The 22,943-nt window shown below is 48.1% G+C and overlaps 1 protein-coding gene across 1 annotated transcript in view; it reads right to left on the bottom strand.

Annotated features, from left to right (window-relative positions):
• The window catches only part of FNDC3B (fibronectin type III domain containing 3B), a 339,644-nt gene that overhangs the window by 52,004 nt on the left and 264,697 nt on the right, over positions 1–22,943 (bottom strand). The window contains 6 exon segments of the mRNA XM_025425602.3: positions 11–82; positions 2,208–2,346; positions 3,294–3,380; positions 5,126–5,300; positions 6,482–6,606; positions 21,362–21,415. Of these exon segments, the coding sequence (XP_025281387.1) occupies positions 11–82; positions 2,208–2,346; positions 3,294–3,380; positions 5,126–5,300; positions 6,482–6,606; positions 21,362–21,415 (652 nt within the window).

Here is a 22,943-nt window from a genome sequence, read left to right as displayed (position 1 = left end):
AAAACTTCACCTTCAGAATTTCCATCAGTAATCTCCAGCAAGTACTTGAGTATTTCTGAACCACCGTTGTCCTTTGGAGGATCTGGAAAGTAAGCAAATGTCGTATTAGGTATGAAAAGGCGTTAGTTTTTATTGGCCGATATTAGAACACAGAGAGTCACATCACATTATACTGCCTTAATTCTGGATTTAGTAAGCAAAAGACAAAATTGTTACTGCACTATTCTTGAAAAACAAAAGAAACAAAAACGTTAAGAGACCCTGAATGCTATCAGATATTCAAAGTCTTAGAGCTAGAAATGTGAAAGAGTTATTTAGTGGAACATGAGCAAAATTCAAAATATGAATCGATTTTTCTAGGAGTTAATAAATCTACTTCGAAAATTCTGTTTTCTGCTCTTTAACATTTAGTAATTCTTATATAAGATGAAATCTATATTCCTTTTATTATTATTTTATTCTTTACCTCACTTAGGTTACCAGTGACTAGATTCTTTTCAGACAGAGAGAGAAGGAAAGTGCAAAATTTACTGGCAAGGCAAGGAAAACATCAGAATGTAATAAATCTGTTCCAGCAGTTTGCTACTAAGCATACGGTATATCCCAAGTGAACCTGACACGCAGCCGAAGTTGCGGATCAATCAGTACGTGCGCCAAAGAGGCGTTTTGAGAAGGGGTGCTGGCTTATTTCTGGAGCCCTGTGGACTCAGGGTATTTACTCCACTGCTAACTTCGTGCCTACAAGTTTCCTTTCGATGAGAAAAATACTCTGCATTCTAATTTTGCAAGACTACGCAGAATTTACCTTTCCTGTCTGCCACCCCTCTATTTTAGATACAGATTTAGGAACTTTACTTCCCTTCTTTCACTTGGTGTTTCCATTAATGTGTACACACTTCAGTAGGAAGATACTTAAAACAGTAATGATGAAGTTCAATATTCTAGCATATAGCTAATGAAAGTACACATTTAGCATTTATAGGACTTTCTAGGATCTTCTGAGAAAAAAGCTTCACAATCTGGCAAAAAGCACACCTGGATTTTTAGTTTCTCTTAATCGTATCCATCCTCCAAGGAAATAGATACTCCAGTAATTGTGCATCAAAATTATTAGGTAACTTGAAACAGCTTTATGTTTCGATGGTTGATCCCTCAGTAGCAATTTAATAATACTGTATTTAAAATAAATACTTATGTAAGTTATCTCTACACCCAACTGGAGGCTCAAACTCATGACCCCAAGATTAAGAGTCATCTGCTCTTCCAACTGAGCCAGCCGGGGGCCCAAATAGTTGAATACTTTAAATTCCCATGATTTGGCTGCCAAGTAAAATCTTATTTTAAATTTATCCTTTTATTTTTTGCCTTTTGGGTAGCTATGAGGACACTTGAGTGATAATTATATACATCATAACAGTTTTACATATAATTGTAAATGTTTATCAGCATTCTAATGGCATTCATTTCTTTTTTCTTTTAAGTTTTATTTGTTTGAGAGAGAGAAAGAGATAGAGAGCAAGTGTGCATGCGTGTGGGGGAAGCGCAGAGGAAGAAGGAGAAAGTCAAGCAGCCTCCAGCTGAGCGCAGAGCCCAATGCCAGGCTCGATCTATGACCCCTGAGATCACGACCTGAGCAGAAACCAAGAGTGAGAGGCTTAACCAAATGTGCAACCAGGCACCCCTCTGCTGGCCTTGATTTCATTGAAGTAATCCACGATGCAGAGGTGAACCACAATAGCCTTCTAGTCGATTCCTCCAAACACCAGATTTCTGGTTCCATGCAAATAATAACAAAAACTAAAGTTTCCCTAGTTTCTAACTTAAACATTCTGTACTTCAAAATTTACTTATGAGGACATACCTAAAGCTTCAAATTTATTTTCAATATTAATTTATAAATCAAGTTTTTTATGCTAAATATCACTACTGTTTAGTAAGGGCAAGCTACTGAAGAAATGAATATATATTCAGCGATTGCATAGAAGGAAAAACACAACACGGTAGAAATCATAAAGCAAGTAAAATGCTCTTAGAATTGTCTGTTTGACCAGTTGGTGGAATTGTCTGGACGTTTCTCATACATATATTCCAAATCTGTAAAACTCCCACAAATAATACCTTTTATTTCTTATTTTGGTTTGTCACTACTGAAGTTAGTTTTTAAAAACCTGTCAAAAATAAGCAACAGTAACAATAGCAAAACATACCCCATTTGACACTAAAGCCATGAGATGTAACTGGTCCTTTAATGAGGGGTCTTGTGGGAGGCCCGGGCCGGTCAGGGCTTGTCGTACACACCAGAACTTCACTTGGACAACTTTTCCCTTCCACATTCGAAGCCGTCAGCTAGAACACGACCGAAAAAAAATATATTAACATACTTTAGATATCAGGTGTTGAAGAAATGGGAACTTTTTAACACAGCAAGATCAAGGCATCTGTAAACTCACATAGACAGACACGCACATACGTTTCCTCTGTCTCCGTCTCAACACTGAGTTACAAGTGTTTCCTTCCTGAGGTACTTATTTTCTGTACGGTTAGCTATTAGCAATTAAAAATACAGCAATAAAGGCGAGTTTCAGCTAAAGACATTTTGTACCATTTCAAGAAGACATAAAAAACATAACCGGTTATGTTACTGCCTGGTTCTTGGGAAGGAGAATAAGGCGAGGGGAAAGCAGGTGGAAATGCCCTTATTCAAGAGTAGGGCAATGCCACCTTGTGGAGAAATGCTAGCGCTTCCCTATGGTCTCAGAGCCAACTCCAAATAACAAGGATTTGTTAAAAATCAGAAACTATCATTTTCCTCAGTCACACACTTCACTTGATCACCTGATAGCTACTTATTTATTTATTTTTTTAGATTTTATTTATTCATGAGAGAGAGAGAGAGAGAGAGAGAGAGAGAGAGAGAGGCAGAGGGAGAAGCAGGTTCCCTGCAGGGAGGCCAATGCGGGACTCAATCCCAGGACCCTGGGATCACGACCTGAGCCAAAGGCAGATGCTCAACCACTGATAATAGCTACTTACTGAAGGACCACTACGCGCCCAACACCATTGGGCCCCCGGATCAGAGAGGGCTGGGTACAATCAGAAGACACGCTTCTCTCACCAACAGGCACACACACAGGGCTGTGTGCACATCAGTAAATAGAGCTTTTCTATCTTAACTCTAGTAAAGCAGAGTGAACTCTAACAGTTAACCCACGGGGTCCATTCGGAATGGTAAATGGCACAACGTAAGACAGCCTCTCTTCTAAGCAGTTCAGATACCAAAACGACGGACTCACCCTGAATTTATACTGTGTGCTTCTCTTGAGATTTTTCACAGTACAGGTTAAATCCTCTCCAGTGTATTTCGGGTGGAAAAGGTTATCCTGCAAAGGCAAAGCCAGAAAGAAACATCAGTGTCATTAAATCCTGGGCATTACTAAATACCTCTGTGTTTAGGATTTTTCCACTGCCTCTTTCCAACACCACCAGCGGTCAGAGGTCTGGCAGGGCCTGCAGAGAAGAGTATCAGCGTCCACGGTGCTGTGCATAGCACTCTAGCTTGAAGTAAAAATTTGACTCTATCCCACTGTAATTTCTCCTGGGTGCACTGAAGTTTACTGTGAGGCTAATACTAATGTGAAGGAGAACAATGCTCTCCCCATGAGAGGATGCAAATCTGCTTTGGGACAGGGCAGACTTCTCTGGTTACTCAATAAGCATCTTAAGCAAAGGACGAAACCACCAAGCAGCTCTATGTGACAGAGCAGTATGTGCTTTCAAAAAAAAAATGTATTTAATGTTATTATGAAAAAAAAGCCTCATCTTTCGAGGTCTTTCACTGTCCGGCTGCAATGTGCTATTTAACAAACTGCGGCTGAGGTTTCTGACCACACAGTGTCCTCTTCTGGCCAAGGAGGAAAGGACACTTTGGATGGGACAGGCACGATCCTTCAAAGGGACAAATAAGCCACTAGAAGCTGCGTGTCCAGGACTCATTCCACGTATTCTCGATCGCGCAACCCTCCATCCATCTCTCCATCAAGTTTTCCTGAGCGCCTTCTCCGCATCAGGACTCCCCACATGTTCCGGGGGTTCAGCACCGCCCAAGAACAGACAAAGCCTTGCCCACCTGGTAGTGGTGGACAGGTGGACACAGTGATCAGAAACATAAAACCTGCACAGAAACATGAAGCATGTGGTGCGGGGTTAGTGCTACAACGAAAATGACCAAGCCGGTGAGAGGACACAGCAGCGGGTCTGCTGAGCTGCTGGTTACGTAAGGCAGTCACGCGGGGCTCCCGGAGTTTAAACTACGTATAATTAAAAATTCAGTTCCTTGGGCCCACAGGCATACTTCAAGTGCTCAAGCGTCACATGTGACTAGGTGCGACCTTCACTGGATAGCACAGACTACAGATTGTTTCCATCTTTGTGACAAGTTCTATTGGGTGGTGCTGTTTTACAGGGTGGTCAGGGAAGGGCTCTCCACAAGTGACCCGTGAGAGGAGACCTGAAGGAAAAGAGGGAAATGAGTCCCAGGTAAGTGGAAGGGCCTTCGAGCTACAGGGCACAGAAAGTGCAAAGGCCCTGAGGCCAGGGCATGCTTGTGTGTTCACGAGACTACAGAGGCAGAAACAAGGACACGCAAGAAAGGTCTAATGGCACAGGACCCCGCAGGCATCCTGAGGGCTCTGGCTTTTATTCTGGAAGGGAGGGGAGGCCCAGAGATAGGACAGTTCCGAGCAGAGCCCGGACACCCTCTATTCTACGTGACATTACCCAGGCTTCCTGTGGAGAACAGACTATGGTTAGTAAGGGAGAGGGGAGGGAAAATACTTAAAGAGAGCACCTCGATAATCCAAGGATGGGGTGATGGCGGCTTGGGAAAGGGTAGTAGCCTTAGATATTGAGAAACAGCCCGATGTCTGGTCTCCCGATTTCCTGGCTTCCCCAAGCAGGAGGACAGGAGTGTCGCTCCCTGAGGTGGGGAAGACGTGGGAAGCACCAGCTGCCGCTGGCGGTGGGAGTAGAGATTAGGAGCTACTGTGGTTTTCATGGTGTTCTGTCCGTTACGATAATACCGACTTACACAGAACACACGCACGTGTGTAGAATCTGCAAAGCTTACATTTTCATCCTCCTGGATTTCCAAGGTGTAGGTGACCACTTCCTCAGGTGAACAGCCTTCCGGTTTGTTCCACTGCAACGTGACCCATGTGACCCCAGCTCGAACAAGTCTTGGTGCAGAGGGCATCTGAGGAATGTTTCCTAATGTGTAACACACCACCTCCTGGCTATAACCACTGCAGAGAGAGACCCGGTAGGACACACAGTTAGGAACATGGGAGGGCTCTGGGCATTTTAAAAGAGGACGGATCGGCTTACCTACTGCCCCGCTTGCTCGGGTTGGAAAGTCTGGGGCACGACAGATTCAGCAAACCAAGGCAAGCATCCTTTATGTGACATTCCCTCCCCCGACTCCAAATTTGCCTGACTGCTTGCCTTAGTCTGTGATGAAAAAAGCACACCACACTGTGGGACCACATAGTTAGGAAGCTATTTCCCCTGCAATCACCCAGGAGAAAGCATAACACTGCAAGGTCACTGAGCTATGACCCACGGCCACCAAGGGACCTTCAAATCGATGTGGGCACAGTCGTCTGTTGACGAAATAGAGGTCTTATAAATATATACGGTGTCGTATTTCCAGAAATCTATGCTGCTTCCAAGGCACTGACAAACCCTTGGAGCCTTTATCATCACGACTTTTCAACCAGCAGACTGAAAATGCACCACTGGCTATCACGGGTCGGGGGGAGAGGGGGCCATAAAACCCTGCAATACTCTTGAGGCTGGAAAAGAGCTGGAGGACCAATGATGCGCTGAACCTTTAAGATTTTCAATATGTGGTGATGAAAGAAAAAAGAATTTCCCCTTCATCGAGAGTTACCCAGGAAGGGCAAGTGAAATATGGTCTTTTCAAAGTGTCTTTAACCCCAGATACCCCCCCTGGACACCTGTTCTGGCTTTCCTTCCACAGCTCGGAGGCGAGCCGCGTACCCCAGGCAGTGTGGGTTTTCTCCAGTCCTGTGAGGTCTGTGTGCCCAGGGCTTGCCCACCAAGGCTGGCCCAGCACCCCTTCCTCTCGATCAGACAACCTCAAATATAACTGAAAAAGGCAACTGCATGAGTCACTTACTAAAGTGATGTAAGGACAAGGCAAGTGTTCTGAAAAAAAAAAATAAAGCCTCAATAGGGATTTCTTTCAAAATCTAAATTGCTACCTCTGTCTGGGCCTCCAGGGACCCCTTGTGGGGTCTTTGCTTCACAGCTTGTGGGGCTGCACGGAGGCCACCTGAGACCCCTTCTACCCTCCGATTAGCGGGCTTCCAAGGTGGCTGGGTGTGGGGCACGTGGATGTCTTCATGCCTTCCAGCATCACCACGTGAGAGCTCAACAGTGCGAGGGCAAGGGACCATCATACCTGGTGCCAATGTCATTCCGAGCAGCCAGCCTGAACGTGTACCCCATTGCCGGACAGAGCTTTGTCAACTTGCAGTGCTTCTGACTCCCAAAGAAGCACTGTCTGAAGCCACTGTTTCTTTTTCCCTGAAAGAGAACAGGGAGACAATGCGTGTGATTTTTAAAAAATAAATGAATAAATGAGGTCGAAGGTGTTTGGAATATTGCTTCGTTTCCTGGTTTGGGTGAACAAAACCAAGAGGAGGAAAGCTCCTAGGGGGAGTGTTCGTTTGCACACGAAGGCCTTGACAACGCAGCGTCATCCTTAACATGAAGGCACTACAGAAAAGTCCATGACGGAGACCAGACCAGTCCCGCATCATCCTTGTGGTCTTTCTGAAGTGGCTCTGGTAACAAAGTTAAAACAAAAAACAAAAAAAAGGGCCTCTCAGGTATAAGGCAATGCACAATTTCTTGGGTCGGTCAAGCTGCCCAGTCTGACCAACCGAGAGTGAGCCTGCAGCCTTATCTCAGGGATGGTGAGTTCTGGAAAGGCAGAGTCATTGCCGAGCACCCGAGGCTCAGTCTAATGGGCTGAGTGAGCCTGAGAAAGCAAGGCCTCCCCAGTCTCCTCCCTCCTTTCCCACTTTGCCCCACGTCCCTCATCCCTGAACACATGCATCCATGCAATGGGGACCTGCTTGTTGGCTGGTCCCTGAACCCTGGTCACAGGCCTGTGACTCAGTTGCCCTTCTCTGCTCCCCTCATGACCAGGCCTTGGACAATCAGGGAGCTCAGTCACTGCTGACGGACTTCAACATCCGGCAAGCGCGTGAAACGTCGGCTGAGTTCACCTCTGTGTATTAGCACTAACTCTTTAAGTTTCTTACCAGGCTGGATGTGTGTTTTTAATACCTTTCTAGCCTCATGTGATGCTTCAAATTCTTTGCAGTAAAAAGAAAATGCTCTGGAGGGTTGTGTTAATAGACCTACAAGTAAGAAAAACCCCCAGCTGCCCTGCACCCTGCTCAGGTGTGGGATCCTCACGTCGGCGGTGGGACACAATAAATATTTCACGCCCATAATCCCTGGTACTTTATCAATGCTCGTGCAAAGAAAACCACAGGCTAACCCTGAGTGAATCTTAGCATTCTGGTCAAACGGCTGGGCCCAGGGCCTTCCGAAACACGTTTGAAGTTCTCGATTTATTTTATAAAGAAGGATGAAAGCACATTTTTCTCCTAGGCAAATTTAAGCATTTCCTTCCTTGAAGCGGGCCTCCAAACGCTTACCACTAAAACACGTTCCAGGTGAAGTTTAATTAAAAATAAAATAAACATACAACGAGCTTGAAGGGTCACGAGGGCGAACGGGTTAAAAAGCACCCCGACACATTCATCCTCAGCCGAATTCCCCGCCCTCCCCTCCACAGGCAAGGCGGTGCCCTTTCCAGGAAGGGAGTGGAAGTCCTATTAATCTTTAAGATTCAAAGTTCACATGATCAAGGTTCCAGAGCCCAGGCAGATGCAAACAGGAGAGCGTTAACGGTCCCCAGCTGCTGCGTGCGCAGAGTCACCGGGCAGCTGGCCTGTCGTGCCCTCGTGTTTGCGTTAACCATGACTGTTGAGGCTGCTGCAGACTAGGTGTTCAGATAAGACCGTTGACACGTACGTTTGCATAATCACACCCAGGGTCTGATTATGCTGTGTGCACGCCCCGCTATGCTCTGTACCCAACTCACGCTGTAGCGTGATCTACCTTCTTTCCTCTTCTATTTCGGAGCTCAGAGTAAACAGTGCAAGAAAGGCACATCCTGCCGCCACGGAAGCCTCATCCCTTCCAAACCCGACGCTGGCTCCCCTTCAATGCCTCATTTTTCCTATTTCTTTGTTTGGTCTCCTTTGCCCATTTCTGGTGCTTAGAACTACAGCCAGTAAATAAAAGTCAGTCTGTTCCCTGCTAGGTTGATTTGCTTTAATATGGTAAAAACCGGACTGTCTGTGGCTTAAATGAGAAAAAAGAATGGGGAAGATCGATGATGGGGACTAGACTTTTCTTTTAAAGGGGCCAAAGCACCGGGGCTCATGGGAGAATTGGGGGGAAGATGCACTCCGTGACCTTCAAGACGTTTTTCCTATGTTGCTAACATTTTTCCCCTCCTACTTCAGTATCAAGAACAATTACTAAATAAGCTCCGACTTGTTTAGATAAAGCACGCCAAATTTTCCATTTTAATACCTGTGAAGATGTCCTACTATGCGCACAGTCCTTAACAACAGGTGGACAGACTCAGAGTTGCTGGAACCTTAGAGCCAAGTTTCAGAAACAGTATCTGTGGAGTCTGGAGGGGCAAGAGTACAAAGAGCTCGCAGCGTGAAGGGAGCAAGCTTGTTGGTAAATGTTTAGAAGTCACTGAGAACAAAGTAAAAACAAGGGGAAGTGGGTTCAAACTATTTCAAGACACGAGAGAAGTTTGGGAGTAAAAGGAAATACTCACGTGTGACACGGAGTTTAATATAAAAGGGTATCTGGGAAGGAAAAAGAATTGTTCACAAAAGTCCATGCAGCACAAAAGTGAACTACAGCTGCGAGGTCAGCAAAGGAAGGCAGGGGATGCCACGGGTGCCAGCGTCACCCTGGGCTTCTGGGGCAGGGGCAGGTGCGTGCAGAGCTCCGGGCTCCGGGCGAGAATATGTGATGCGGAGAACTGCTCTGTAAACCAAGGAGGCCTCCAGGTTGCAAATGGCTTTTGTAAAGGAAATATTATCCAGTTTTTCTTGTTGATAGAAAGGAGTAGGGTTTAAAAAAAAAAAAGGTAGGGATCCCTGGGTGGCGCAGTGGTTTAGCGCCTGCCTTTGGCCCAGGGCGCGATCCTGGAGACCCGGGATCGAATCCCACGTCAGGCTCCCGGTGCATGGAGCCTGCTTCTCCCTCTGCCTGTGTCTCTGCCTCTCTCTCTCTCTGTGACTATCATAAATAAATAAAAAAAATTAAAAAAAAAATTAAAAAAAAAAAAAAAAGGTAATGTTTTAGAAGGCTGAAGGATTCTGATGGACTGATGGGGGCAGTAACATGTTTATCCTTGTTTAGCAGAAACTGTATGTCATGATGTCTAAGCATCACGTCAGTGAAGTTTTACAGATGGAAAATCCTAACTTCCGTATTTTTTAGGTAGCGTGGCTCCAAATGATTTTGAGAGATTATGATCTCTGGCAGGTACTCCCTTCTAGGAAGGCCTAATTTAAACTACACAGGATTACTGAGATATACTAGCTTTCCTTGGAAACTTACTTTCTAATCATTTAAGGTCAGCCGTGCGCAAAGTTCCCTACCAAAACACGGTCCTAAGAGGAATGAGCATCACTCGACGCTTTTTAGGTCTGCTGCCAATGGTGTGGTCAAGCGCAGCCGGCAGGGACACCCACGGCCCCAGCCTTGTCCCGGGCAGCTGCCACCGGTAGGCCCCGTGTGCTATGTCACACAGAGGAGAGAGAAAGAGGGGGGGGGTCCCCAACACCTAGCTGTTGGCGGGTCTACAAGGGAAGGGCTGAGACGTGGATGCTCAGAAGCTCCCGACGTCTGCACGTGGGGCGGGGAGATGGGCAGCACGCGGGCAGCCAGCATCAGAACCCCCGGGCATGAGCAATGAAGTTCCTGCCTCCCGAGGACTGAACCTTCACCCCAGTGAGTCAAAGCGCAGAAAGGAGGCTCTGAGCGCACGCCCACCGTTGTTCTGGAACAGGGCCAGGCACGGGGCTCCCGGCCCAGGTTTCTATCGCCAGCGTCCACACACCACAGAGGGCGGATCTCAGGGCCCCCGGGCTGGTTTCCACCCCAGCACCCAGGCACCCCCAGATGCTTGCTTGTCCAGCAAAACTAGGCTCAAGGACCAGATTCAGCTTTCCTAAACGTGAGGAAACGTCTGGAGTGTGAAGCCGCAGTGTGCTGCTACCTGCAAGGCACACTGTCCCCCTCCTTTCAGCAGAGTCTCCTCCTCGCGGTCCCCTGGGCCCACAGGTCTGGCTCATCTATTATCAGCCCATACCCACAGCAGCCTGGGCGCCCCGGATCCGCACCCAGAGCCCTGGGACAAAGGAGTTGGGTCCTGGCCAGGGCGCGGGTGCTGAGCTCCCGCACCCCCCGCCCCCACCCCGGGAGGCAGCCAGCTGCGCAGACACAGGGCTTCTGAGCACATGGGTCCTCCTGGGCCCCAGCTGCTCACTTTTGCCTCCACCTCCCCTCAGCACAAAACCAGAAGCACGTTGCATATCAGGTATGTTCTAGGCCCCAGGGATGTTCTAGGCCTCCTCTCCATTCCAGCCAGCCGGGCTCCCTCAAGCAGCCCACCCCCAAAACACAACCCTCACTTTGCAGGAAGGTCGCCCACTTGGTTCCCAGCCCCGATAATAACCGTCAGAGCCCTTCTAGTCCTGCAAGCTTCCTGCAGAGCGGTGAAGAGCGTCAGTACTCGGTCACCTGCACCCGCCCTGCCGGACCGAGGAAGGGCAGGGACGGAGAAGGAACCACGGGGAAGCTTCGGGAACGGGGACTTCTGCGCGGCTGAACAGCAGAGACAGACCCTCCCTCAAACGCTGGGAGGAGTAGGGGGAAAGGAGATGCCTCCTTAAACAGGTGATTCTTTAAAATAAAACTCAGAGATAAATTATAAGTGTAAAAGGCCTCAAATGTTTTTAAAGAACACAGTTTCTATTTTCCTAACTTATTTTCTGCCCTTTTCCTATTCACTTATTTTCCCCTTTCTAATCTATAGATTTTTGAAAAAAATTTCATAGCTCTTAAATCAACTCACAACGTATTTCCCTAATCATCTTCTCCCCACCCCCCGATAAACATTTTGCTGACCGCCTGCCTGCTGAGTTACCAAGGGAAGAGGACACAAGCTCCTGCTTTACAAGTGTGACACCGTGGCAGGAGAACTGTTCATCCCGGGGGTTCCCTGTCCTTATCACTAAGGGAACAGGCAGGGATCTCTTCCATCTGTTAGCGGAGAAGGGCCTGCGTGCCCCGGGCCGCACCCTGCTGGCTAGCAGACGTTCAGGTCAAGGATGAGTCCCCGCCTACCTACCACTGCATCTCTGGGCACACAGTTGTTTTCCTGCTTCCAGAACACTTGGAAGAGAAGCAGGAGCATGAGCAAGAGCTCTATCGCCTTTCCAAGCCCATGACCTTGTACGCGATCACCACAGGCATAGTACCCGGACGCTCTGTACGTGCCATACAAAGAAAAAGGATTTGTAATGGTTTCTCATGACTAAGAAAGTCCTTTCCCTTGAATTTGAGTGGGCGTGGACGGGCCTGTAATGGAGAGTAGAGGAGAAATGAAGCTGTGCGACTTGCAGACATGGGTATGAAGAGGTGATGAGGCTTCTGACTACCCCCCTGCCCCCCAACACTCACCTTCTCAATTCTGACTCCCCCAGGGCTGCCGTGGCGTGAGGCAGCCCCAGCTGAGGTTCCGCCCAAGCCAGCAGTGACCGCTAGACTCTGCACGAAGAGTCCGGCCCCCACCGATGAGCCTCCCCGCCCACCTGGAGCTCACGTGGAAGACATACAAGCCGTTCTCCCAGCACCCGGGTCCAAGTTCCCGGCCGAGAGTCCGGGAGCGCAAGAAAGTGATTGTTTTCAGCCATTAGGTTTTGAGGTCATCTGTGATGCAGTATCACACGCATCTATTTTGATGTCCATATATGTTGAAGAGTGTGACTTTTTCAGTAAACTTTTATAAATTCCTCTCGTGCTGTAAATACCTAGCAGGTAAGGGAGTGGACAGTGTACACACTACAACTGAAGTGTTTGACGTCTGACTGAATACAAGGTTCCGTTTTCTACATGCACTTCGTACATGCCTTTTTTTAAGATTTTATTTATTTATTCATGAGAGACACAGAGAGAGAGAGAGGCAGAGACACAGGCAGAGGGAGAAGCAGGCTCCATGCTGGGAGCCCGGTGTGGGACTTGATCCCAGGACCCTAGGGTCATGCCTTGAGCCGAAGGCAGGCACCGAACTGCTGAGCCACCCGGGTATCCCGAGTACATGACTTTTTTCCTCAAAGCCAACAGAGTAAGGCCTCTGAAGAGATTTTAAGAATTTTTGTAGAAGCTAAAAAATGTAACCAGATTCTTAGATGATAAAAACCAACCAAAACCGTTACGCACTTACTTCATCCAACGGAGTTACATGTAATAGCACTATCCTAAAAGCTGTAGAGAACCGTGGGAAGGTTTTTAAATACAGACACACAACGGTCTTTGGGGGATGGTTCAGGTATGACATGGCTCAAGGCCACTGGAGTGAGCAAATTAAATAACCTTGCACAGGACCCTCCACGTGTATCCAGGTTTCTGCCTCTCTGTGGCGTCTGTTACGAACACATAAAGGAATAAAGTTCCCGTGGAGAAATCAATTTACGGGTGGGTCTGCTTATTTAAAGACTGCTATCCAAGTATATTAAAAGTATTTGATCCATTTCATAAAATGCAACTAATTTTTAAAGTTAAAACCATGTTTGAAAGCAAATGTGTTAGGGACGTCTGGGTGACCCTGGGGTCCTGGGATCAAGTCCCACATCGGGCTCCCCTTGAGGAGCCTGCTTCTCCCTCTGCCTGTGTCTCTGCCTCTTTTTTTTTTTTTGTGTCTCTGCCTCTTATGAATCAATAAATAAAATATTAAAAAAAAAGCAATGTGTTAATTTGTAAAACTACGTAACTAAAAGACTGAAAACAGAACTTGTTTTTCAGGTCAGTTCTCTTCCTTTATTAACTCATGGGTCTTCATCAAGCTGTCCTCAGTTCTTGGGAAGACGAATCCCCTAAATGGGTTGGTTTCCCGTTAAGGACTTCATCGATCCACGGCCGGTTCTGTACAGAGAACTCGCGCATAATCCAATTAATTCAGGCTACAGTGTTTTTCTGCCAAGAGTGATTCTGTAGACGGTGGGGAATGTGGTTGCTCTGGCTAACATTTCCAATTAGCCTGGCACTAACAACCCTGGGAGCTGGTATTCCCAACACTGGCACTAACAGATGAATTTGGCTGATATTTTCAATTGCCTTCTAATTAATAGATTGGAAAGGACCCTTCCTGTTCCTCTTTATGACAGCTTCATTCCTGGCACAAGGAGGTCCGGATGGCCACCACCAGGGCGTTGGCGTTGGAACCCACCGTGAACCACCGCCCTCCGGTCACGGGAACTCTCCCCGCGGTGTCTTGATCTGTGGCCTCCTTCCATGGACCTTCTCTTACAGGTTCTTTTGCAGTCACGCCCGCTGCCTTCCGGGCTTGCTCTCACCAAGCCCAGAGCTGCCTGCTAACTAAGTTACACCAATTTGGTTATCGTGTGTCCTGTGCTCAGGGCCCAGGGGCTGCTAGAGCCAGACATGGGCTGAGTGACGCTGGGCCGGGCACTCTCTGTGACAGTCTACTTTAATCTGTCAGAAATGGCAATGATAAATCAAATAAAAAATAAAGTTGCACTCGCCAACTGAACTCCTGCCAGCCTCCAAGATTTCGTCTGCTAGTACGTCTATATTTAGAAGTTGTTCTAGCGTTGGCCGACCCTAGGCAACATCAAAGATAAATGTTGGCTTGAGAAGTAAAAGAGCATGGATGCGTTCAGCATAACCATATAGAAGGAGGGGTTCCTAACAAGGACGGGGGCGGGGGGGGGGGCGCTCCCCATCTGGGTGGATTCAAAGGTTCCTGGTGCCAAACCTCACTCTCCCCCTCGGTCACGGCTCTTTCCTTTTGAGCACTCCGGCACAGAGGAACTTTCAAAGGTAAGAAAAGGGGGTGGGATAGTTTGTGTTGCATGTTACTAAATAAATACTGCATGCATTTTATCCTTTGGCACGCTGGTGTTTTGCTCTTGGTTCCCCCCCCGCCCCCATTAGGAGGAGAGGCTGAGCTCCCTGAAATAATCCCGGATAATCATCAGGTCCTTGGATTTCAAACAAACCAACACAATGTTCCTATACATCCCTCCAAATATGGGGGATCATCTGATGTCCAGTGTTTTGATAAGACCAGAATGTTGAGACCGGCCCAGAGAAGGGAAAGGAAGGAACAAGGAGGGGCGACTGTGGAACAGGCTGCCGGCAGTATTTACGTGCGTGAACCAAGGCAGGGATGGACTCAGCCCACCACGGGTCACCGACCACCTTCCAGCTGGCAGCCAACAAGCACAAAAAACAGGAGTTGATAAATTAGGTGCCATGGACCAAGATGGGTGTGTGTCATCTCGAAGCAGCCAGAAGCTGCCCACAGAGTCTGCTACGCAAACACATCCTAACCCATCCTGTATACATGGGACAAATGACACAAACCGGGGCGGGGGGGGGGGGATCTGCTTCCAGGGTACACAGGTCTGGGGCCGAGGTCCCTAAAACGGAGGGCTCCTTTGACCTCAGCTCTGCCCTTGGTACCTGACCCTCCCTGAGTTCTCAAGCCCCTGCTGGCCTACTTCCCTCCAACAAGCTCTCGTGGAGGAAGCTGTTCCTCTGAAGCCACCCTCGGACGTGGCAGTGAAGGTCTGTGACGTGCCAACAGTCGGCCTCTCTGCGGGGGCGCTGATTGGGCTGGAGACACTCCTGTGAAGGATGCTTCATGATGGACAAAGCGCCAAGGACCCCGGGACCCCGCTCGCCAGTCTCCTAAAAGGGCACCGGGCCTGGCACGGGGCACCTTCCCTCACACTTTGGTCAGGCGTTGGAGACGGCCTGGGGGGTGCCACAGGCTTTCCCAGTTTTCTCGCTGGACCAGTGCTAGGCTACCTACGGCAGCGTGCATCTTGGAGGAAGTGGGGGCCAGTGCTCGGCTACCTACGGCAGCATGCATCTTGGAGGAAGTGGGGGCCGTGTTCTCGGAGGGGGGCTCTCCTTACGCACTGGGGGAGACCCAGGAAGTTACTCGGCTTGCGGAAGCTTCAGGACCTCCGACGACGACTGCTGTGCCACCAGAGGGACCATGGGCAAATTCACCGGTGCCGAGGAGCACTCTGAAAGACTATCGATACGAACGATGCGACCCCTAAGCTAAAAAGCAATCTGTTTAGTCAACTGGATACCCAGCACCTCCTGGGGGCCAGCTCAACCCCTGAATGAGCTAAGCAGACTCCTCCCGAACTAGGTGTCTGGGAAGCGACCCCCCACAGCCTGCTGTTGGCCCCCGTGGTCTCTGCAAGAGGACCGTTGGGCGTGGTCTGGCTTGCTCACGGGTCCCCAGGGCCTTCAGGGGCCCTACCTACCACTGGCCTTTTCTGCTCTTCCCACTTCAAATGATAGTTTCCTCGACTTCCGTGGCATTTATGTCATTCTTCGTTGCCTGTGTTTTACAGCTGTGTTGGCTCCTTAGTCACCGCAACAGCCAGATGTGAAATTCCTATTCGGGCTAGCTGAGTCACATGTGAGAAAGATTCTTGGGAACTGTACTAGTCACATTCCCACAAAGCTATTTTTCTGGTTCTCTCGTATGTCTCCTCCATGTCACGTCCGGAAGCCAAGCTAATGGCAAATTAACATCTATATATAGCGTGGACATCCGTGTTTGTTTAGTGCAAGCCAGAGACATTTAGAGTCCCTCTGTCAAAGTTCCACAGAAGAATGTCACAGTCTTCTCATCGTGGCCGACTTCTCCTACCCCCGACCCTAATGCGTGTTTACATAGGTGGCATCTGCTATGGCCCGGGCTCACCCAACCCGCCTGGGAGGTACAGGCTCTGATTTCAAGAGGGGGAGCCGAGGCTTGGGGGCTAAGTGACTTGCTTGGCTGGTTACAGGCAAAGCCGAGACTATTAATCCAGGTCCCTTCAGGTGGACACCATGGGACTGACACAGCATCAATATTGAGTCCGTGTCACGCAATCACTGCAAGACCGTGGGAGACCTGCATTCGCTCTGAGGCACCAGCTGCAGTGGCACCCCCTGGACTTCGGTATGGCTCTCTAAGAGTAAGACTCTCGGTGGGTTTCCTTTACAGAATTTATGGTTCCTAAAATGGAAGAGAAAGTTCCTAACCTGACGTGAAGTTTGCTCTTTTATTCAAGTTTCCCCCCCAAAAAGGCCAGATCACCATTCCCGAGAACCACACACTGGCCAGGCACTGAAGTGCAAGGCAAGGCAAGCTTGCTAATTCTTTTCTTCGTAAAAGCTCCTCCCTGCCCTAGAGATATGTGTGTCCTCAATCCCTCCTTCCCAGCTGCTTCTAGGGAAAAACTCCTACCCCTAGCAGACGCCTCAGGGTCAACCAGTGGAGGAGGCAGCAGGAGGAGCCAGGTCAGCTCAAGCCAGAGCCCAAGGAGGAGATATGGGCAGGTCAGGGCTGGCACCCGAAAGGGGTAGTGAGCTGCACGCCCTGGCTCCTCTTCCCAATCTCTGCCTTGTGGGCAAGAACATTCTACCTTGAGAAATCTAGCATCTAAGCCTTGTTTTGCTATTAAAAAGGTAAAAGAGGGATCCCTGGGTGGCGCAGCGGTTTGGCGCCTGCCTTTGACCCAGGGCGCGATCCTGGAGACCTGGGATCGAATCCCACGTCGGGCTCCCGGTGCATGGAGCCTGCTTCTCCCTCTGCCTGTGTCTCTGCCTCTCTCTCTCTCACTGTGTGCCTATCATAAATAAATTAAAAAAAAATAAAAAGGTAAAAGAAAAACTTTTCTCCTGTTCATAATTGTGGATCAAACTAAACTGAATTCATGACAGTAAGTTTCTTGCCGTCCCTTTAAAGCCAGCGCTACGTGGAATACTCAGAGCTTGCAGAAGAGAGAAACCCTCGTGGGGCTTCGGCCTGCTTTCTGCCAGCCTTCAGAATGACGGTGACTTGTAAACGACGATGCAAACATGAGGGAGGGGGGGAGTGTAGGGACCACACCGGGAGCAGGTCGGGGTTAAGCTATAACGAAGGCTCGTCCAGTGCCTTGAACCACCTTGAAAGTGGCTTTCTGCCTTTTGATGGGAAGCTCCTGGAGGGGAGCACAGGGGCGGGGGACCTACGAAACTGCAAGGTCAGCCCTCAGGTCCCACAGCGGGGAACACTGCTACTCCCCTCGGTTGCCACAGTAGGGGATGGGGGCAGGCTAGTGCGTACCTTTCCTCATTATGAAAACTGACCTGTTTCAGTGGAAGATGGAAACTGATGGCTGCAGCCGAGATGCCAGTGACACCCGTGTGTTCCATTTTTAGTGGCTCATTACCATCTCCCTGTCAGAGTCACTTCCCACACCGACTTAAAGCCTAAGGGCCTGTGTAGGTATAATTATTAACAGAGGAGGAAAGTAGGCAGCTAGATCTCTTGCAGAACTATTGGTGAGTAATTTCCAAGTGAATTCTTGGACCCATGATGCGGCATCAATGAGCATGAGTTTAGGGGAGAGAGTCCGCTTCCCTCTGAGTGGTAACAGGTTTCTGTTTTCTCTTGCCCATTGGGGCCACATCTGCTCTTAGAGACGAGCAGGTTTTATTGGGATGGTGATTAAAAACTGAAGAATAAAGTATCCTGGGAACTCCAACCAGTGCTGGAATACTATAAAAAGAAAAAAAATAGGACACTCGCACATGGATGGGGCCATCTCACTCCAAGCTGTGATTCTCAGAGCAGGTGTCAGAGCAGGAACGGGGCAGAGAGCTACTCCCGAACAGAACCTTCCTTCAGGACTCTGAGTGGTACCCGTCCCCTTCTCAGGTAGGGATCTACTCCTCTGTGTACCTGACTGTTCTCCTGCCCTTTGAGTTTGTTTAGACAGCTCCTTGGACAACAGCATATGGGTGTGTGGCTGGGACAGGTGCCCTGGGAGAGAAGAGCTCTGGCCCTGGAGAGGGTTGGCTGTGGGGAGGGGAGTGACTGCAGCAACCCCCGCCCCTCCAATTCTGTTGCCCCACACCACACTCCACTGGGGTGGATTCTAGAAAGAGTCCCTGTTATACCAGGCATACTTGACTCGAGAGACTACCAGGAGAAGGTTTTGCAGCGACAGCCTGAGTCTCACATGTTCATACCTCCCAGGGGTCGGATGTTGTTTTCTGTTTGTGCATTTGATTTTCTTCCTTCGTGAAGTCACGGCTTGAGTAGCATGGGAATGCGGGATGCAAAATCCAACCCCAGTGAGCTGCCTCAGGAGGACTACGGATCCCTAACCTAGCCCCGAATTTAGAAACACAAACTGTTAGATTGTTCAGTTTAGAAACTTAACTTCTGAAATGATAGAACAGGCAGGAATGAATTGGTTACTATCGCTTCTATTTTTCCTGCCAGGAAACCCAATGATAACCATTTTAAAATCTTTTTTAGAGGGACTAAAAAGGAAGAAGCACAGTATCAAGCAAAGAGGCTACGGGATGGAAAAATCTGAGAAGCATGTGGTTAGGTTTGTTTTATTTATGGCTGTTTAATAAAAACACAAGAGGACAGCATTCCATTATTTTTCCATCTCTCAGAGTAAGAACATTACCTTCCCTAGGTCACGGATCCCTCACAGGACGGTGTACATAAAGTGTTGAGGCACTGAGGGTACGCTCCACAAATGCTGAAATATTTAATAAACGAACATGCCAAACAGCAGTGAAAAGGATCCTAAAACATACTGTGATCACAAGGGACAATCTTAAATAAGGAGTTTTGAGAGAGCATCGATGATGTAAGCACACATGAGCTAATGGATAAACTGAGGACTGCATGGGGCAAGCTGCTCATATAAAAACTGGAATAGAACCCACAGCTCCTAATGGTGGTGTCCTTTCAAACATACTGTCCTCCCAGGGAGCTCACGGTACTGAAGGTCAGGGAGCAGTTACATAGACTTTGGGGTCCAGAAGTTTTTCGACGAGGTGAATATTAAGCCCCACGATACCAAAGGATTCCTACGTTAGCAAAATGCCCATAGCTGGGGAGAGTCCACTCACCTGGAGTCTTTGGTAAAGCTCAAGAGAGCCGACACCAGCGGAAGTTAGAAGGTGGGAGAGAAGATGAAGAGGAAGGGGAAGGCTGAAGAATTAAGATGGGAGCAAAGAAAGGATGGGAAGAGAGCAAGCAGGGAAAAGGCAGGAGAAGGCCCAAAATGAACCATTTAACATTGTGCGGTCACCAGCCTATAGTGGGTGCTACTGATTACACATGGTCATTAGACAAAGCTTCCCGTTTCATCCGAGGCTGTAGCTTATTCCCTCCACGCATCCTGCCAGGACACTTTCAATCCAAATTCAAAGGGAAGGAGGCCAACAACTGAGTCACCATTACCATTTCCTGTAGCACCTGGGTTTTCCTTGGAGGTTTCTCATTCAAATACTCAACTTCTCTGACCTTACTTAACTTACAAGGCCACAGGCCAAAAAACAAAAAACAAAAAACATAGGACACACACCACACACACATGCAGAGCTCAGAGAGGAGATCTGAAAGGAAAAATGCTTCCTCTCTGGTGGTAAACTCTATCTTGATATAAAACCTCAAGATATGAGAAAGGTCAGTGCCAGGCAGGTCAGTGCCACAAACCAACACATGCTTAAAAACATCTTCAGTCAACATTCACTTGTCCTTAGGAGGAAGAGGGGATAGTAAGATGGTGCCACGTGCTCACAGGGCAGCCAGGCTCCTCCTTTCCGACCTTCTGGATGGCCTATAGAAATCTCTTTCCACGAGGGCCAGAGGGGTGGGTTTGCTTTCCAGTCAAATCATCTTAAAATGAAACCCACCTAAATCTGTAAAATCTGCCGGTCAGGTGTAAGATGTCACCAATCTGCACGTAGGACCTAATCACAGGGATCCCCAGAACAATAGGTCGTTGTCTTTGGTAACTTGGAACTCCAGCTTTCAGATGCAACCCAGATGGGAAAACACGCTAACACAGAAAGTGATGAAGGGCCCCCCTTTTCACATCAAAATTTCACCCTGAGGGTTTCGTCCAATTTCATTTTACATTTGGTGAAAATATTTTTCTCCACACTCGACAAGTCACTTTTTGCCTAAGTCTGCATTCTGGATCTTTAAAATCTCCCTCGATTCAAGTCACAGAGACTAGTTAACTCCCATTTCCACATTCCAATCCCACATTTCCTTCTCTTGAAATCCTGCGTCTGTTTGCTCACTCACAGAAAGACTAGCGCAAGGGCAAGTGAATGAATAGAATTAACATCTATAGGAATAAAAAGCACAGTTCCCTTTTAGAAACGAAAGGCTTCTTTCTGCACCCAGTTATTTCCTGCCTGCGATTCTGTGGGTGGTGTTAGCAAGGCCAGAAAGGCACAAGGTCACCCATTCAGCAGAGAGGGCTCGAGAATAAGGCAGCTTCACCACAGATACCACGCTAGGGCCCCTGGTGACGGAAACAGCAGAGGGGGCGCCTGTTATAGGGCGGTCTAGTGGGCAGGGTGATCACACCCCCCCATGGTAGAGTGAGACCTCCGGGCAGGGCTCCAACCCCCCCACCCCCCACCCCCAGAGAACGCCCAACAGTGAACCACCAAAGTACATCCGTGGCTTCAACACGAAGAAACAAATTACACGCTGCCCAAGGCGTGTGCTTTACCTTATCAACGCCATCTATGCAGAATGGCCCTGAGCAGTCAAGATAACAAAGCACTCGATTCTTCATACAAATTGATGGCTGGCCAGGCTCTGGGGACTCCCCAAGAGGTCAGACCTTGTCTTTTCTTTCAGTAGCATTTCTTGCAAATAAGCCAAGTAAATACATTTAATGCCACTTAATACAATTCATTACACTACTTTAGTCTGTCTGCCTTTTCCACGGTCAATACCATAGGTTTCCATTTTTTTTTCTACTTATGCTTTTTCTCTTCCCCATGTGTTTAGCACATCTTAAAGAATAAAATGGCATTTGTTCAGCAATTTTATTTTTGAAATGCTGTTTTAGATGGATGGATATGAAAATATGCTTACCTCATCCCATTCTAAAAGGTAGTTGGTGATTTTTGAACCATTATCAATTGGTGCCTAAAAATAGAAAAAAAATAAAGTAAGAAGAGATTAGAGAAAGCAGTTCACAGACAAAATTATGAGCTCTCAACTCGGCTCAAAGACAGTATCTATGCTAGCCCTGTGCTCTCCCCTCGGGCAGATAACCCTGGTGGCTCCAGTGTTTCCTTGGGAAACAGTATCCTACAAATGAATTTTAATATAATCCAACGATAGAGAAAGCCCCACTAATAATAAATCATGCCCCACAAAGACCCAAACCTGCTTTCCCCTCCACCTCGACCTTTACACCCTCATGGTGCCCTACTTCCTCGGGGAGAAGACTTTCAAGAGGTACTTTAAGAACAGAGGGAGGGAGAAAAAAGGCAGCTGAGAAATGTAGATGCTGCTTGGAGTCTGGTGGGTAAACCTGACCCAGCCAGGTTCAGGGTTAAGAGTATGTATTTTTTGTAACTTCCTCCATATTTTTTTTTTCATATTTTTTTTTTAAGTGCTTAAGATTAAAAAGTCTTCTGTGCCTTTGAGATTTCCCTTAAAAAAAAAAAATTCCCCCAGGAGATTACCAGGAGCAATTAGCCCTTCACATGTTAGCAAAAAGAAGTTTCATCATTTGCTTTCCTCTTAGAAGCACGCAGAGATCTATTTCACTGAGAAAACAGGCCTTGGACTACGGGAAGGGGAGTGGAGAAGACGGAGAAGAGTGCCTGGCAGGGTCAGCCCCGCCTCCTGGAAGGGGGCGCTGCCTTAGGGTCCCTCACTGTACGGGGGGCAGTAAGATGGAAGGAGGGAGGGGGCAGCTGGAAGGCGCAGACCAGGTCTCCCACCCCACAATGTGACAGCTGGGCCCCTCCCCAGGAAGCAGCAGGAGCCCCACACACTGCGCTGTCCTGGCCCCTGGCAAAGGCAGCCGGGGCAGCAGAGCTGCATCGAAAGCCCCGTCTGGCTGTTTGTCACGTAAGGTCCTTTGTCCGTCACTCAATATCACTGTTTAATTTTGTGTTCCAAGAATAAATGGGTGTGATAAGTAATTGGGAGAATAGAATATATAAAAATCACCTACTCAACTGCTGGGCGCCCGGGAAGCACCCGGGAAACAATAGCAGTTGTTTTATTTTTGTTAATAATAAATCATCATCAAGGGCCCAGTAAATACTAGTTACATTTGTGAAGAGACTCTTCTCCCTCCTTTCACCTTCTGGGTCATATCATCTCGGAGTGTCAAGCCCAGATTTCTGGGGAGTGCTCTATGTTCTACTGAACTGTAATTTCAGGCTTTTGTGGGCTCCCTTTGGTTTGGGAGACGGGGATACCCCTGAGGTTCTAAATAATAGACACAAAATTTTAGATGAGAACCCATTTCTGGAGTAAGAACTATGTTTATGGTGTTGATAAATTTCTCTAGAGAAACTGTTCTTTCAGTAGTTTCTTCTATGATATCCTGCCCCACCGCCAAGCTCTTAATTCCTTGAGGGTGGAAACCCTGGCTTTGGGATTTGTATTGCCCTCTCTCCTACTGCTGACTAACAAGGAGTTCGAAGATCTCGAG

This window comes from Canis lupus, chromosome 34 (assembly GCF_003254725.2).
Source record: "Canis lupus dingo isolate Sandy chromosome 34, ASM325472v2, whole genome shotgun sequence".
Lineage (NCBI taxonomy): Eukaryota > Metazoa > Chordata > Mammalia > Carnivora > Canidae > Canis > Canis lupus.
This window is presented reverse-complemented; position numbering and strand designations above follow the sequence as displayed.